Below are 18,538 nucleotides of genomic sequence, written 5' to 3'. Positions count from 1 at the left end.
CAGAGCAGCAAGAAATTCATGCTTTAACACTCTCCTGTTGAACACTGAGGTGTAGTTCACAGCAGTGCTCAGAAGAGAGAACCCACCGTTTTATACCTCCAGCCAAAGGGGCAGGTCCAAAATAACCACAACACATCTCAGTCAATGCTTCTTGGCAAAAAGGAACTTAGCAATAATTTCCTCCAGCACCCAGCCTCCCTGGTGTGGGCTCCTTCCATGTACACTAGAACTGGGGATAGCTCCATCCCAGCGCATCCTCCCAAGAAAACCAACCCAGAGCTGGTGGGCTGTAACAGGACATGCTGGCTCACAAACAGGTATTCGAGCCTCCGATGTTACTTCTAATGTTTTTAAAGAAACTTTGAATACATTCAAGGTGAATTTAATAACCTCCTGTTATCCAGAAAAGGCAAAGTACAGAAAAAATAAAGATCTCACCTGCACTTGTATCTATTATGGTCAACTCATGTTAACAGAATGTTTTGCTTTAATACTTGACTTACATTAATACCTCACATTATTACACGTATGAAGCCAAATATGACGCTAACTTAGTTGCTTACAACCTCAAACCTTACTCCCAATACACATTCCAATAAATTTATTCTGTAAAAACAATACATTTTTTTGTTTTCTTTTTGTTTTGTTTTTTGTTTTTTTGTTGTGTTTTTTTTTTAGTTTTTTACAGTAAACTCATCAACTACAAACCTTGAATACGCAAAAGATGTTCCAAGGACAAGCATAACAGGGATTGATAAAACCAGACTAAATATGTTTTCACAATAAAAGCTGGCATAAAAATAAATAAAAATCTCTATTATCACAATAGCAACAATAATGTACACAGAATAATGGATTTGGAATGCTTACTTACTAGTCTAGTTCTATTTCCAAAAGGAAAAAAAAAGCCAGAATGACAGCATCCTTTTTTAAGCCTTTCATTATTTAAAATTGATGTTTTCTTTTGGTTTCCCATAGGGTTCTATATCACAGTAAGCTTAAAAATGGAAAGCATCCAAATGAATGATTTCAAATTGTGTTGGCATTGGAAAAAATCCTTGTATTAATCTAAAGAAACACAAAAAGACTTTCACTAACTCCACATATAGGAACTAAGTCAGATAGTGTACATTACATCATGATTTTGAGAAGTATTAAGAGTATAACTAGCTAGGTACTTCTAATAAGGAAAGGTATTTTATTACATTATTGAACTTGGCGGTGATCTCAACTGAAGAAGAATTTTTCTTTTATGTTGTAAACTGATCAAAAATCAAGAAAGTATGGATATAGGGAAATTTAAAATTATGTTTGTACATGGAAGATATTGTAGTATTGTATGGAGGGGACTCATTTCTAAGATTTACTTGTTTTTAAAAAAATGCTGATTTAGAATGATATAATTTGGATAATTACACCTTTTCTTTCTAGAAAAGGAATCTAAAACATGTTCAAGTATGCGGTATCTTCATAAACCTCAGCCACTGGTAAAGGGCAACTTCATGCAACCAAATAATATGAAAATCAAAAAGTAACCCTTAGAAAAAAGGGTAAAATGTCATTTCTGCAAACACAACAGATAGGAATGTGAATAATGTGCATACAAACTGGGATGCTGTTGATGATACTAATGAACAGATGTGGTGACTCATATCAAATCCAAGAATATTAGACAACCAAACATGTAACCTTCTTGTGTTTTCCCTTAATATTCAGCAGTCATTATGTTGGTTAAGTCTGAAAGAGAGAGAGAGAAAAATATCACATTTAATGTAAGAAAAAGCATGCTATAACAAACTTGATATAATTAATGCCTTATTCCCACACTTCAAAGTCACAGGTACAAGTAACCACCTCGTCTGTTTGAACAGGATTTTTTTCTAGAGAAAACTGCTTACGTTAAATCAGCTAAACATGCCACTACAAAATATTAAAGAACAGTTTAAAAGTAAACATTCAGGGGTTTATTCAAATAAGCAGCTCCAGTCATGTATGTGGGTTGTTTTTTGTTTTCCCCAATCAGTTATGAATTTTTTAGTATACTTCATAGACAACCAAATTTTGCATTTTTCCTCTACACTAAATCACCGACAAGCTTCATGCAAAAGCTCAGACACTGCTCTATTCCTGAACGCCTTGCAGTGAGAACACCCTTTCATTCAAACAATGAACACTCAGCAGGCATGAAGAAAGATAAACAGTTTTCATAGCTAACGTATCTGAATGTTGCTTCTGAAAAGGAAACAGTTTGGCTTGGAGTTCACTGTAAGGTGATGACAGAAAAGGAAGAAACTCCCACTTCATGACTGAGTCAAGGTCAGCTCTTGCTTCCACTGACATGAGCGGGAACAGGATCAGACTGTGCTCGTGTGATCATGGCAAGTGTCTCCAAGTCTCCGTTTCTTCATATTAAACAGAGATAGCAAAACTCACCTACAGGCACAGGGACACAATACTTTTGTCCAGCGACATGACGACGTGCAATGCTACATGCCTACCTAACCCTGAGCCAGGCATCCCTTCTCCTTTGTAAAGAATTCAGAGCGTGAATGCTTGTCCACCCACACCCTGACAGACGGAAAGAAACACAACACACAAGCAGTATGAAGGAATTAGTACTGTATTTGGTGTGATCGTTCATCCAAGAAAAAAAATCAACATCAGGGAATAAGTGAGGGGGTACAGGTTAAATCCACTGGGGATGATGGAATTTTCATTTTACACAGGATCCGGAGGAAAACATGAAAAGAAGACATTTTAACATCCCTGCACTAGCAGTTTGCTGCCTACGCTCTCTCCCCCTCTGGCCCATCCTACCTGCTGTGTGTGATGCCATGGCTATAGTGGACTATGCTTCTCTATCCAAGAGGGTAAGAGCGTACGAGTGCCCACACAGCAGTCTGGGATCCCAGTCTGGTTGCTGCACCTCTGAACTAAGGGCCATGTTTGTTCAGTGTGGTTCTTCTCTCCTACGACGAGGGCTTTGCCAACAGTAAGTAATGGAAACCTGCACTTTCCGTGTGGGAGGTCCTGGTACGTCCTGACTAATGACACATGATAAGGGGTTATTATAAAATCCTCATGCATGTCATGATGGCTTACAGGAACTGCCTGAGCCCTGCCTCCCCCCAAAAGGTGTAACAATGCACTGCTCATCCAGAGCACCACACTTCATTGACCTCTCTCCTGTTTAAGAGTCAATGAGATTGTACTTACAGATGCTTTGGAGACGTGGCTTGGAGGGATTCACTGCCGTTTCTTTCCCTTCAGAGGGAAGTGCAGACACCCATTAAAACAACTACAAATGATTAGTCAATCAAATCATGCCTTCTGCTGAAGTTCTTAATGACAGCTGCTACCCAGCACTGATAGGCAGGATGGGTGGTGAAACAGTCAGTCCCTACGGTATCACTCTCAGACCCAGTAAGGAAAGCTGTCCCTTTGGAGTATGAAACCTTTGCACTTATCAACGACAATTCTCCTCTGGGTTAAGGCCAGAAGATTGGGTAGGCACCATTCTTACATGGGGTGCTGGGAATATTAATACTTCCACTCCCCACTGTCTCACAGATAGGTCCACTGGGCCACAGTGTGGAACAGGAGGGACAACAAAGAGCCAGGTATGCAAATCTTCCTCTAGGATTTTCAGTTTCCAGTACCATCTTCCAGTGCAACACACATTTTGTCTCCTAGGCACACTCCTAGGTGCCCCAGCAGTGAGCAGTTCTCCCCAGACACAGGCAGCCCCCGGGGCCAGCGGGGCTGCACAGGGACCTCGGCTCCTTCCCCTACCCTGGCAGCACGTGCTGCCAGGCTCCCGTGGCAGATGCGGCAGAGCTGAGCAGTTTCCACAGTCTCCATGGTTTCACATCTCTTCAGAAACAGATAAACTCGCATCATCTTTGTTTGAACAAGTCTCTCAGCTTTACTGTAAGATATGGCACAACGTGTGCCACACTGTCCAACGCTACTGCACACAAAAGAAACAGCAGGGAATCTGACTGATTCAAGTGCACAATTTCAGCCATCACTAAAATTGAAGGACAGAGAACACAGAGCAGGGAAAAAAACTAAATCCACAAATTGCCTTGTTTTTTCTGGCACTGAAAATTCCTCCCTCAACAGTGGCTGGCAACTGACTCAGCCATCCTGTACTTTAAAAGCTCTTGCTGGATGGGCAGAAGGATAATTATTTCCTTGCTCTGTACGATCATTGTTATTCCACGTTGGTTTGAGGTCAAAATGGTTTCAGGATTCAATGTACACAGAGAGGCAAAGAGTGTATTTCATCTATACTGGCTGCTTTAATCTCAACTTGCATTCAGACATTTATGTTTCTCCTGAGTTATGTCCCATTGCCTTACTTAGCGGTGCTGTTATCCTGAGCTCTAGGAAGGCAGCAGACAACACAACTCTTTACACCAGAGAGTGTGCCACTATTTGATTTTTACATAGAAATTTTTACTGTGCAATAGTTAAACACATTTTTTAAATGTTATCTTTTTTTGGAGGGGTAGATTTTAACTTACCTCAAATGGCAGAAAACAAATCAGAGAGAAATACATACTCTGTTTTCATTTTCTGGAAAAATGCCCACATAAATGCTTTTACATTGAATAGAGCCCTAAATGCTATGCTTTGAATGTTAATACAACCCCAAACCTGTTGTACAGCCTAACCAATGTTATTGAGAAGTAAAGAAGGAAGAGCAAAGGAACCAAACATCTCAAAACCACATCAGAAGGACACAGTGAACCTGTGTACTCTGGCCAGTTTGGCCATAGCACTTGTCTTTCACAGCAGTAAATGGAATTGTTGCTACCCCACAGGAACATCACAACAAAAAAATATGTCCTGGACACAGGCTGTTTTAAATATGTTCTCCCAATTGCAATAGTATCAGATGGCAGTAATTTTGGACCAGATTTTGATCCCCTTATTCATGCTGGCAAGCAGTCACCTCCACAAATAGATCCACTGACTCCCATGTTAGTAACTGATTGTCAGCGTGAGTAAAAAGATCACAGTCCTTTACCCCACTTTAATATTCGGGCTGTACCAGGAACTAAAAAATGTATTTCATTTCCAACAAATGTATTATTTTTCAAAGACTCAGTACAATCATTCACCTCCTGAAAGGCAACCACATGCATCTGCACACAAAGAGAATGCCTCATTTACCAACACAATGTCTGGACTGTAACTAAAATAATGAATACCAAAAGAAAAACTTGCCACATACCCTGAGTGCTGACCTTAACATTCAAATACTCTCTACAGGGCAGGGACTACAGCCAGCTTTCAAATGTCATTATATGGGTATCCAGAGAGTAAAAGTAAAAAGCGACTTAGGTGTTCAGTTATAAAGATTCAAAGTTAAACCAGCCAAGAACCAAACACACAAGTCACTGGAGATATAAATGTGGAATGTAAATCTGCTGCCATGAATTCACTGATTTAGGAGCTAATTTTGTACCATAGAAAGTAAACAACACAGAGCCATGAATACCTTTCCACTGGAATATTCTGTTTATGTGATATTTTGAGAAAGCCAAAACAATTTAGTATTTAACAGCAAAGGACTGTCATGGGGGGGTTCTGTGACTCTTGACTTGAGCAAACTCTGGGATGGGCTGTCTTAGCTAATATATTATTAGTTAATTAATATTAGATAATAAAACTCTGAAGTTCAGGCTTTGCATCTTTCTGGGGAAGGAATCAGCCAAAGAACAGAAGTGAGGGAAAGAGCTTGAGAAACAGGGAGTGGCAGGATGCAATTATAAACTGTGGCTTGGTCTGAGGAAGTTAATGTCTCTTCTGTCGAGAGTGCCTGTAGTCCTCAAGAATGGTTGAGAAACTAAGGGATGGAGATAAGAAAAGAAAGCAGCTTTGTCAACCCCAGGGATAAAAAAAAAATAATCACAAGTTGAGCCCTTGAACAGTATGAAATTGGCTGAAAAAATATCATAGCTTTGGAAGTCCTTTTATTTGCTCTGGGTTTGAGTCTTTAGGAAGCCATCACTTCTCATTTTTAAGCTTTCCTCTACCACCTGGAGGTTAGAAATTTCATTAAAAAATATAGGTGAAGATGGTCCTGCAATCATTTGATTTCAGCTGTTAACCCTTCGAGAAGATCCCCGTAATGCTGAGGGTAAATGTGTGATTAAAAGGCAAGGTTCCCTCTGACCTGAAGAGGGGAGATGAGTCTTCAGCCTGCAGTCCAGGCATTATAAAACACAATCACTACCTCATTATTATCAGTATCATTAAGAGAAAAGCTGCTTGTGTCCTTTAGGCAACTCTTGCATGGTCAGAGACCTGGGAGGTGCAGAGCACAGGAGCCAAAGGCTCTCCGGGACGCAGCCCATGGGGAGCACTACAAGTAGGGTAGCTGAGCCCGCAGCCTTCTGCCCACCTGCCTTCCACAGCCCTTCCCAGCCTCCACTACCAGGCATCTGTTAAGCAGCTGGTCACAGTGGCAAAACCAGGGGAATGAAACGCGCCTATCCTCGAGATCAGGGCTCTGAACTCTTTGTTTTTCTTGTCTCTTTGCCTTCATGGTACCTTTCTACAAGTTATTCTGAAACAAACTCTGTCCTGGTGTGAGTCTCACGCAGACCCCAGCACCCTACCTTTTTGGGGAGGGCGCAGGTTTGCACCCCGGTTCATTTTGGTGTGCTCCTGGCGCCATCTCATGGCCAGCTAAACGTCCTGAGCTTGGCTGGCCCCGCAGGAAGGCGAAGCGGCGGGTACGCAGCTCCTGCGCTGCACAGCGGGGAGGAGGAAGCCCATCTTCTTCAGACTGCGTGCTGTTGGTCCAATGCTCTTCTCACAAGCTAAATGATTTTAAAGAGACCATAATCTCATCTATGATGGTGTCTTTTAGCAGACCTAGACATTCTTCTGAATTCACGCGTGTGAACAAGAGGACCATATCCCAACTCCGCAGGCACGTGTCGGTCTTTTTCGACCTTCCTTTCTATAGAAGAGAAGTCCAAGTGCGGGCGCTGGAGGAGCTCAGTGCCCTCCGGCAGACTCCCAGTCTGGATGTCGGGCAGAACCTGGCTGCAGGACAGCCTGCCCTGTACCCCAGGAGGTCAATCTAGACACATGCTGTGTGGCTGGCTGTTTAACACCAGCTGAAAAAAAAAATAATCTGATTACTCTTTCCCTGAGTGTCTTGTGTCTGATGAAGGCATACCTTCTGAAAAGACATCTCGTCTGGCTTTGAGGACACCAGGAGATGGAGTGTCCCCTCCTGGTCCTTACAGAGAATTGCACTACTGACAAAATCTCAAAAGAAACCCTGAAGAGGATTTACATGTGAGATGCTGATTCTGTGGCAGAAATCCCCAAGGTGAAATATCTGGATCAGGATGCGAATTTCTCCAAACTCATCAGTACTTTTATCTCAAGCTGCCCTTAAAACCATCTCTTCATCTCTCTTTAGTACATGCTACTAAAACTCCACCTTTCCCATAATGTTAAAAGCACCCAAGACCTAGTTAAAGAATGGTCGCTCAAGTGTGAGGTCAAGCCCGAGTGCTGGGGTTGCAGAAGTCAGAGCAGAGCCAACTCCTCGCATGGGTATGACAATGTTGACTGTGAGTATTTCTGTGGAGTCAGTGCTGGAAGGAAGGACACAGACTGTTGATGATATTTCAGCACAGAGGCTAAAATATCTGCAATCCTGAAAATGCTGAAGAGCACCATGATGTCCTAGCATGCTGGACTCTACCTCCCAGCGGTTACGAGCATGTCCCGTGCGGAAGAAGAGCTATATGAACGTCACCAGCCACAAAGCCAACATCCCATGTGACTTTTTAGCCACTTAGTCTGCAACTGACCTAAGTCATTAAACATTTGGTCCCTGCAAGGAGAACATGCCTGAAGTTCACAGGCATATCCCCCGTCACTGCTACAAACACGGGAAACAAAGCAGGCCTTCCTGAACCTCTTGCCACCTTGGGTGAAACTTATGGCCAGTTTTCTCACTCAAATACCTATTTGAAGACATGGAAGTGTCACAGGGTTCAACAGTCAGAACTTGGGCAACACACCCACTATGCAGTCACCACACTTGTCACCCCCAGACTCTCAAATTCTGTGGGTGAGGTGCTGTGAAAGCATAGCCAGGCATGGTGTCTCCTTGTGTCAGTCTCTGGCTCAAGCCAGCAGCTTGTTCAGAGTGAATGGGAGAGGCTCAGGGCACATTATCTTCCTGACCCCACGAGCCATGTATCAAAGTCTTTAAAAGGTGAAGAGCCACAAAACACAAACACTGTACCATAGAGAGACAAGGGGAAAGGAAGCTCTGGGAGGAGTCTTTAAGCGGGAGGCGACAGCAGCTCCCCAGAGGTTGTGTTTTGTGAGAAAGGGTTGACACTGGGCATGCAGCTGGGTGCTAAGGCACCTTGGCAATGTCAGATGAGACCCTGTGCTGGCTGGCTTCCTCTCACACCTGGGGATTCGTGTCACTCAGCAGCTCCTGTGACAGCCCAGCCTGGCTGCTGGCCACGTGGCAGAGCCTTGGCATGGGAACCGCATAAGAACTGGTTCTGAGCTGGGGCTGTAACTCCTGGAGCAGGGAGGCTTGTGCTGTTCCAAAGGCTCAGAAATAGTAGTGGTTGTTAAAGGTGGCTGACGATTAACCAATTCCCATGCTAATTCTCCTGCTCAGCAGCCTTCCTTTCTGTTGTTGTGGTCACAACAAAGTAATATTGATATGAACACACAACTGACACAAACATGTAAGGAGATTGTATGAAGCTGCTCTGGAGCAGACTGTATATCCCCTCCTTGAAGGTCATATCCCAAGGAAGGATCTGCCCTGAAACCCACAGTATGCAGAGTCTGTAATGTGCACATGAACCCTCAGGAACTCCAAAGAAGTCAGTTGGACTGCACGAATTTTAAATAAGTGTGAAAGGATAGGCAGGCTCCCACTGTTTAGTTAGCCAAAATGCATTATGCAAACAGTCTCATTCTGCTCTCACATCAATTCTGCTTCATTCCAGTTCATGGTGTTCAGTAGTTCCTGTCAGCTGACATCCATGCAAGTGTTCAAACAAAAATAATGCTTATAGTATCTTCTCTCATTCAGTCATTTCTCTAGAGCAAAATTTGTACTAGTGCAGGGACCAGTCCCAAGTTTCTGTTCTAGACACATTCTGAGCACTGAAGTGCAATGTAAAAAGATTGCACGTGGTAGGCACAGGTCACTGCAATGCAATGCCTTTCACCCCTAGCTCCAAAGCCCCCCAGTAGCAAACTGCAAGGGAAGCGAATGATATTAACAGAAGCTTACCCCTTCACTGGTTTTCTGCAAATCTGAAGAAGTGTTTCTTGTGTCATTGCCTGCGTCCCCAGCATCAGAGCTGCTCTTATTTTCTTCCTCTTTGCAGTCCTTATCATCTTCATCTCCAGGAGATTTCCGTGACTGCTTGGAGGATTTCTAAAATGATCAACAACAAAGTTAAAAAGTAAAAACTGAGCTTCAGTCATAGAAAGATGCTTTTGAAGTGATTGTGGAATGCTGTCTGATCATGCAGTTCCCTGTTCAAGGTGAATATTGGGGAGGATATGTGGGGTGAAAAGCCTTTTTCAGGTGAAGGAGTTACTGCCCTCGATGAAGCAAAAGGAGAAATTCTGTGTTGAACACAGGTTGGTAGCACAATTGACTGTGAGACAGACACAGTAATAGGAGATGGGTATTAGTGTTGGGTCACCTGTAGGTTTTGTTAGTTAATGAAACAGATGGTGCCAGCTTGACAGAAGTTTTGATTAAACACAGAGATGTAAAATGAGAATAACATTAGCAGAGCTGCTTTCCATACTTTTTTTAGTGCTGTCAGCTTTAATATATTAACATTAAAACCATGTGGAACCAATACATCTTTTCTGCTCCCTTTATGTTATGCAATTCTACAGTACAAAAGGATAAATTGTGGCATTAAGCCACCATTTTCCTAATCCTCTGTTTGTCCAGAGTCTTCTGGAAAGAAGGTGGTAGACCAGACCTGAATTTCTAATGTAAAACACACAAAGGGGGTGAAATTACTTAATACATTTTGTTCAGTGGATGAACCGTGAAAATTCCCACTCTCCCCCAAGTTGAGCCTGGATCAGACTGTTTGCTCGCTTCTTCTCATTTTGTTTAGTTTTCACTTTCAAAGAATAACAGGAATGTGAATGAACATGACTCTGCCACACTTTCCACAATTTTTTAAGCAAAGTACAGATCTGGAGGTACACACAGAACTGGAGGAAGTGACTGTAATGTTGCTCCTTTTCACCCAGGTGACAAGTGAGAAGTGTATCTGAACCCAAAGTTGTCACTGTGCAGGTGATTATGTTCACCAGCCATTATGAGGCAGTCTGAGACACATTACTCTTAGCTTCCTCATCTATGCTGTTACTTAGATATTGACAGGGCGGGTAGGTACTACAATGCAGGTCTTTTATCTACAAATTGAGTGCCTTACTCCCTGCTTAACAAATTAGTTCTTCTTCCCTCCCATTCTGCATCCTGTACTGAAGTAGTTTACACTCAGCTACAACAGGAGCAGCTGAGCACGTCTGACCCTACTGTATCTTTTAGCATGGCAACTGGGGCACTCACACTGGAGATGGGAGAGGGAAGCTTGAATTCTCCTGGACAGGAACCACACCTGAACTCATGTCTTCCAGGAGGCATGCTCCGAAGGCTTTTTTTTTGCTCTTCATGGGGAAATACTAAGATGATCAAACCTATCAATCCATCTTTGCATGGATTTTCTTTCCAGCCCTTCTGAACTCCTTCCCATACTTTCATCTCCTTCTCAAAGTGTGGGCACTAGAACAGGGCAGAATATTTCAACTGCTGTCTCACCAAGGCTGTCTACAAAAGCAAGAGCACTTCTCCTTGCCTGTTTGAACACCATTGTTACGGTACTGGAATCAAAATGCTAAAGGAAGAACAGATTGCCATGAGGTGGACAGTATTCAAATTATGAATGCACATGGGTAACAATGGAAAAACTCAGAAGATAACCTTTGAAGTGTAGGATTTTTTCCGTTTTGAGCCTGCTTTTTCATTCTTTCTTTTTCCTTTTCCATCCTCTTCTACCCGATCACCTTCCTCCTCACTGCTGGCATCTGCTGTATTTCCTCCTTCTCCTTCAGTTTCTGATGAGCTCTGTTGCTGAATTGCCTTTAAAATAACAGTAACATAAACAAAAAATATCACTAAAATCTATTACTTTATTTTTGTTCTGTATTGAAGAGAGAAGTACTGGTAACAGACAACTTACACTTTAATCACTATAGTCAGGAAGAGCTCAGTTTATTCTCGGAATTATCAAGAAAAAGGGCTACAAAGGCAATTTTCTCAGTCACCACTTGAAAACAGCTATCAGATGCAGATTCTGGGATTGCATGTTCTGAAGGGTTTACACAGAAACAGGAGATCCGATAAAAATGTGTTTGCTGGAGAACTAAGGGTTGCTCAGTGGAGAGACCTGGCATGTTCTACTTTGGGCAAAACTATGGAAACTTTCAGACTTTGGCTGCAATAGGAGAGACATATTCAGGAGAGAAGATGGCTGTTACAAAACCCCCTCAAAGGTCAAGATCTCTGTATTAGGAAAAAGCAAACACTGACCAGAAGGCTGAGAGCTCTCTGACAGTCCATCTCCCACAGACTATTCACTAGATTTTTTTAAATCCCCAAGCGTATGCAAAACATCTGTAGGGCTGAAAATATGAAACAGGAACTGAGAGGGGCAGCAGCTTGTCTGCAGGTGGTCCATATCTCTGGTTTGTAAGGTTTTGTGCTAATAATGTAATAGGTGTTCGCCTGCTTTTGGAGGTGATTTCTGCCTTCAAAGGACCACATTTTTTTAATAAGAAAAGTTCTTTGGTTTTATACAGCCCATCAACTACTCTTCTCCCCCTTCACTGACTTTTTGCTCCAGACATCCAACAGGGAGAGCTGTTGTACAGCAGCTACTATCTTCTAACAGCAGCTTAAACCTCCACCTTCTCACCCCTCACAACTTCGGCAGTGCTGTCCTATGTGTTATAAATTATCAATGTAAAAATCAAAAGTACAGTGACCTTAAGGTCTGTGTAAAATACACTGAATCTGATACAAAAATAAACAACAGGAAGAAGTCAGAAATTATTCATGTTTATATGGGAGTAAATAAAACCTTCCATTTTTAATTCAACTAAATCTGCTGCAGAATTTTCCACTTCACCACCCCAGAATACCACAGAAAGCAAGGGGCTCTGCAGTATGATTAAAGTTCAATTTGTCACAGAGTGCAAGATCACAGTTGTATTTACATTATGCAATTACAAAAGCTGTGAAACTTTCTAGCTCCACCAAAACCAGGACCTTCCACATCACTCATACAATGTTTACATGGACAAGAAATCTTCAAAGAAGAAAACAAGAAAGATAAGGAGGAATAGAAGTGAAAGTCATTTACCTGATATCCAGTAAACTTTACTCCAGGGTTGTTTTCTATTTCCCACAGGCCTTCATTAAATCCTTTTCGCTTGTTCGACTTCCCAAACTTATCTTTATATTCTTTATATGGGAAAAGGTCTTTGGGCCCCAGGAATGCACTGCATTTTAACAAAGGTAACATTCAAAAAAGGACTTAAATTCCTCCTCTTAAAAAAAATTAAAAAATTAACAGTGCAAATGTTTTCCCTATTCTTCTGCTCATTCCATCATTTCTTTTTCAGTTTTATTTATTCGTTTATTTATTTATTTATTTAACACACTGGCTTTGAGTTACTGCTCTGAGTCTGATTTAATGGATTGGCTCACCATCCTGATGGTTGATGTTGCAAAATCATGCTGGGTCTCTCTAGAAACAACTACGACAAGTCTCATTTATTATATTAACTACTGCTGGGAACTGGCACTTGAACAGTTTATGAAAGGGATTATATGACATAATTGCCTGCAATAGCAAGGGACCAAACTTCCAATCCTATGTGTTACAAATCCAGAAAGGCCTAAAAATACCATATGAAAAGTTAAAGCATGTATGGAGTGCCGAGAAACCATAAGCCAAAACTTACTCCTTGAACTACGGGAGTAAAGGAAAAACAGTGGCACTTATTATTATCTATACTGCCAGTAAGCCTGGGAGCTTCTTTCTTCGAATAAGCCCCCCACATGCTAGATTCTGTGCAAACACAATAAAAGTGCTCTCTTTCCCAAAAATCTTATAATTTCATATAAGACAAGAAACAATGGGTGAATATAGGCAGATGAGTAATACAAGGAAACAATGAGACACACAGGGTGCTTGTGGCCAAATTGTTTTTTAGACAGCACAGCAAAGGAGGGATTTTGTGCTCTGCTGCTGCATAAGTCAGCTATGGACTGAGCCAACTAATTTCAGGCACAGGCACCACAATGCAGAGGAAAATAATTACCAAAAAAAAGAAGAGTGGTGACTTAGCCTGCTTTTTCTACATACTTTACAGTAAAACTCTAACTTTTTATATAAAACTGAAGAAAGCATAATTTCCTTTTCATTGGGTATCTATATCCAGTGTGTTTACTTTGCTCTGTATCACGGTACTGGGATGGCTAATTGTAAGTTAAATTAAAAACAGTGAAGGCAAAAAAACCCCCTTCATTCCCACATGGAAGATTCTATGTTAGCAATGACTGGAGCTGAACAAGTCACAGTGTCCTTCACTATAATCACTGTCCTACTTTCCTGATGATCTTTGCAATTAACGTTAACTCTATGGTCTCCGTTACCACGGGATCGCGGAGCTCCACCATTTACAACACATTTATTCTCGTAAGATCACCATGAGGTTGGGAAGTTGCCCTTTTTTGCAGATGGACTTCTGAGGTACAGAGATCTGCCCAAGGTCAAACTCAAACTGATAGTAGAGTACAGAGGAACACCCAACTCTCTTCAGTCTCAGTCTAATACCTTAATTACAGGATCATATTTCTTCCTTGCTGTAAACGTTATTTCAGATTAATGCCCGATTTATGCTCTGATTCTTCCCAGCATTTATGAATGTGCAAAGCTTCATTCACTTAAATCATCCCACCGGCCAAGAAGTTTGCCAGTACAGAGCCAACTGGTGGCTAAAGGCATCAGATGACAAGTCTCTGGAGAAAGAGCTTCCTTTTAACTACACAGGAGACAGACTGGTATCCACACTCAGTTGTCTCATTGAGAAATATCTTAATTATATAATTACAAAGCTAAGAATGCATTTCTACCTGAAAGCCAAACAGTGATTTCCAAACTAACAGATGTCTTGTTAATATTGAAGGCTACAATAGAGCAAGGGATCTGAATAAATTATTTTATCTATGCTTTTGCTAATACTAGATGTCTCCTTGTTGCCAAAAATACATACAAACAGTTCTAACACAAAGAACAGAGGAAAACTGTATGAAACTTACCATGAGTGACCTTAATTTAGCTCAACAGTAATGTATGGAAATGTTTCTGCAGCCTTTTATGTAATAGTAAACACTGAAAAATTGTCTACATCTTTGTTTGAAATATGTTCATTGCCACTGGGAGAGTATAACAGTTTCCACTGCTCTGCTATAAAATTAAGGAGCTGCAATTTACAGCTCATTTTTAACAGTTATGCTTTTTAAATTATTAAGGTAGCAGCTACAAACTATCTTCCTGTTTCAGATGTTACAGTCAGATCATGGGCTAACAAAATCTAAAACAAAAGAGATTAGCAGTTTGGGATTGATTCATTTCAGAATAAAAATGTTTCTCAAGAAAAATGTTTCCATTAAAAAAAACCCAAACATTTTGGTTTCTGGTTTTAAAGCATAAATTTATTTGAATGTTATTCGTTCGGGATTATTTTGTGACAGTAGTAGTAGATCACAATATATATCAAAACATCAGGTTGTTTCATTACAGCAATAGGCAGCAATATTTCAACTAAAGAGAGGCTATTTTGATCTTTATTAAGCAGAAATTGCCTTTAAAGATTTTTAAAATAAAAATGTGATGCATGAGCTATGGGGCTTATTATGTTCTGGAATAATGTTAAAATTAAAAAATAAACAATTTTAAATAAAGCTTCAAACCTCTAAAATTGAATTTAAAATGTTATCAGAATTTAATTTTTCATTTTTTAAGGAATTCTAGAAAACATGTTCCCTGCAAGTGGGGAAGGAAAAGTTTTAAAATGTAAGCATTACATGCAAAATGGAAACTGTGAAATTTTTTTTTTAACTACCTCAGACATAGTTTAAAATAGAGACAAGTACATTATAATTTTGAAACTCTGTACTTTGTAGCAATTACTACAAGACCTAACTTACCCTTTTTGTTCTGATTCCTTTCTTTCCCTATGAGCTCAGCCAGCTCAGTTTTTCTACCAGTTCTGAGAGCTCCATCCTACAATATCCCCAGCACAAATCTCACAGGAATGCATATATTTTAAAACTATGTGAGGACTGTGTGAGACGCGGGGGTCTCCTTTCTTTCATTTTACAAACTACCAAGTGAGTTCTCACACACAACACAAACCTAAACATGTCCGAATACAGCAGCCTGATCTCTGCTATCATGTACATCCAAGTAAAAAATTTTTTGCCCCTGCATCTGAGTTCAGATGACCCTTTAATAAATTTATGCCAACGCTTTTCTTTATGGGAAACACAGGCACTGTTTATTATTTATGCTCAGATCATGGTATCCCATCCATGCAGCAGTGTTCCCACCTACTTTCAGGTTTCACTTCCATGTCTTAATGCAAATGAGTTGGGCTCGTAGGACCTATCTCTAGCCTCCCAATGGCTTCAGTCAGGATTTGTTCCAATAAAATCAGTGGAGATGATGTTAACTGCAGTAGAAGAAGACATCTGCAAAGAAAGATCGTGTTCATTCACTTACGTTTCATGAGTCCCAAAAAAGAAGATGGGGTATTTATTTGCTGGAGGCTTCACAGCTCCTTCAGGGAGTTCATCAATCTGTGAGACAGAAATGGAAAAAGGATTATTCCCAAATGTGGTGTCCCTTGTCCAAGAATCCCTACCAAGCCATGGAAGTGTTAGTGCAGGTATCCCGCAGGCCTGGGGTGGGGAAGGGAAGACCGCTGCTGATTTTTGAGGCAGGCAGGTTGTACAAAGTCAGATACAACAGAAACACTACAGGGAGACAACAGGAGACCAAGGAGCAGACAAAAAGTTTTAATGATTTCATGGGCATTATAATACACAAAGGCAATAAAATAAAGTCTGCTTAATTTAAGTGTTAACTTCAGATGCTGCCTCATCAAAGGCACCGAAGCCCAGAGGGTAATCCTGTCTGTCTCACACAGCCACCTAAATAACTTCTGCAACAAATGGGGAACAGATGCTATCTCTGAGACTCTGCAGCCGGAAAACCGGACAATCTCCCATCGGGGCTTCCGGGTGGTGATGGTGGTACACAGTGCAAAATGTGTAACGTACACCAGGGAGGAGGGCCTGGGACTCTCCTTCCACTATGGCATCCTAATAACTGGTTTTGGTCACCGCTCCCCTCTGTACTCCATCTCTTCTTTCACTTTTTATCCCTGGCTTTGTATTTCTCAAGATATAGCTGCAGAACAGCTAAGGGAGGGATGGTGAAGGTGCTCTCCTGAGATAGAGCTGGGACTGGGACAAACCCCTCATGCTGAGCAGTGCCTAGACCCCATCTTCAGATGTCTGAGTGAGAGCGTTGGCCACAAGGCAGGAGGTTATGCCCATGACATAGACTTGTCCATATTTAATTTTTCAGTCCTCTGGAACAGAAACAAGAGAGTCCAGGTGCCTACCCACATAAACCAGAAACACAGCACAGCTTTAAGTACTGTCTAAGTGCCTGCCTTCCCAGAAATGGCACTTCTGAGCATATGTGGGCGTTTAAAACTAAGTGTCCAGAGAACTCTCTGGCTAAGAGGGAGCCTAATGAATCTAGGTATCTATAGGGCAACACCAGAGAGCAGGTGAATGGCTTGCTGCTTGGGTCTTAGGCAACTCAGTCTAAACATAAGCATATTGAATCCTGCCAAATGTCACTGGAACGGAGAGCAAAGTGCTGACATACCAACGTTATACGAAATCTGCTCCTCAGCAGAGCACGGGGATGGAACCTGCATGTTTTCACTCAGGAGGCCAGGCCCATATGTGCTTTCCTTCTCTTTTCGTGCTGAAGGACCCCAAACACTGAATTCTTGTTGATTAATAAACACCAGATTGTTTTCAAAGGATGTTCTCTTTCACTGTAAAGCATCTGCTGGCTACGTAGCTCTCAGAGGAGTACAAACTTTTATAAGGATTCAAGTCCTTTGGGTCTTTCTGCAAGGACACCCATTGGGGACAGAGAAACCAGAGCCACATGTGGAGCTGTAACATCACAGGACTCCCTCCTGCAAAAGAAATGGATGCCTATCTTTTAGGTCTAAGTGAAGCATCCTCTGAAGCTATGCCAAAATCAGGGGATATAAGAGCACTTCCAAACCGTTCCCTGTCCCTTTTCTGTGGCACAACTCAGGCATGTGGATGGTGGGGCTCTTGGCACGCTGGGCGCTGTGTCACTGTGCACTCACTGCCCAGCACGGTCTGCAGGAGACAATCGGCGATGGTCAGGTGTCACACACCTTGTGGGCACTGCCATTACCCAACTTCTCTTACTTAACAAAGTTAATGAATTGATAAATAAAAGGAGAATCTATTATTTAAATGCACATAGAAGGAAGATACACACTAGTGGAAGATGGAAGCGTGCATTCACTTTTAGTTCAGCTGTGTGTAAGAAGGAACTGAAACGACATGACAGGCTGTTTGGTGTCCTCTTCATCATCAGGAATACATACATAGAGAAACACTGCCAAAGATATTTTTTTAGAACTCATTATTTTCTGACATTAACTATTTGTTTTTAAGTAAGTGCCCACCCATAATGTGGTTATTTGTTCACTAATTAATGACTTAAATAAAGGTATTAGACTGTAACAGTGATAAAAAGGCTGCAGGGGAAAAACAGCATAACTTACTTTACAAACAGATAGCAAGTCACGGAGATAGTATGTCCCACTGTGCAACACATTTTATGCCTCCTTAAAGATGGAATTATCTATGCGTCAGACCAAAAAAGGCTGTGCTGGCAGTTTACCAAGTACGGAGGCAATACACCTCAACTGTCTGGATGCCATAGCCATCCTCCTCTTTATTACGACAAGGAAGATGTCCAGAGAGATACTAGACCCCAGAAAAATGTGGACTCCCGTGACTGAGACAAACAACGTCTGCTGGGACTTGAGTATGAATCTCATTTGGCCGCTTGAAACGCGGCGCCAGTTCTGGGCTGCATTACAGAACAGTGCAGTCCAGTTACTGTCTCAGCCCTTTAAGAATTTCTCATGAAATAAAGTGAACAGCTGTAAATGATCAGTAAAGCAGAGGAATGAAGACATGCTTAGAAGGGAATGCTGATCAGAAGGGAATGGGGATATGCTCCAAAGCAACGTGCTATGCTCCAAAACAGTGAGGATCTTCTCCTAA

The 18,538-nt window shown here is 41.6% G+C and overlaps 1 protein-coding gene across 1 annotated transcript in view; it reads right to left on the bottom strand.

The window, feature by feature from the left end:
- Positions 1-366: 366 nt before the first annotated feature.
- HDGFL3 (HDGF like 3) overlaps positions 367-18,538 on the bottom strand; it is a 39,175-nt gene continuing 21,003 nt past the window's right edge. Inside the window, exons 2-6 of the mRNA XM_075045156.1 lie at positions 15,903-15,979; positions 12,474-12,612; positions 11,033-11,191; positions 9,308-9,454; positions 367-1,737 (exon numbers count right to left, since the gene is read on the bottom strand). Coding sequence (XP_074901257.1) covers positions 1,732-1,737; positions 9,308-9,454; positions 11,033-11,191; positions 12,474-12,612; positions 15,903-15,979 — 528 coding nt within the window. The 3' untranslated portion in view covers positions 367-1,731. The remainder of the gene's footprint in view (positions 1,738-9,307; positions 9,455-11,032; positions 11,192-12,473; positions 12,613-15,902; positions 15,980-18,538) is intronic.

The sequence above is a fragment of the Buteo buteo genome, chromosome 13 (assembly GCF_964188355.1).
Source record: "Buteo buteo chromosome 13, bButBut1.hap1.1, whole genome shotgun sequence".
Taxonomy (NCBI): Eukaryota; Metazoa; Chordata; class Aves; order Accipitriformes; family Accipitridae; genus Buteo; species Buteo buteo.
Note: the sequence above shows the minus strand (reverse complement) of the source record. Positions and strands in the feature narration are given on the sequence as shown.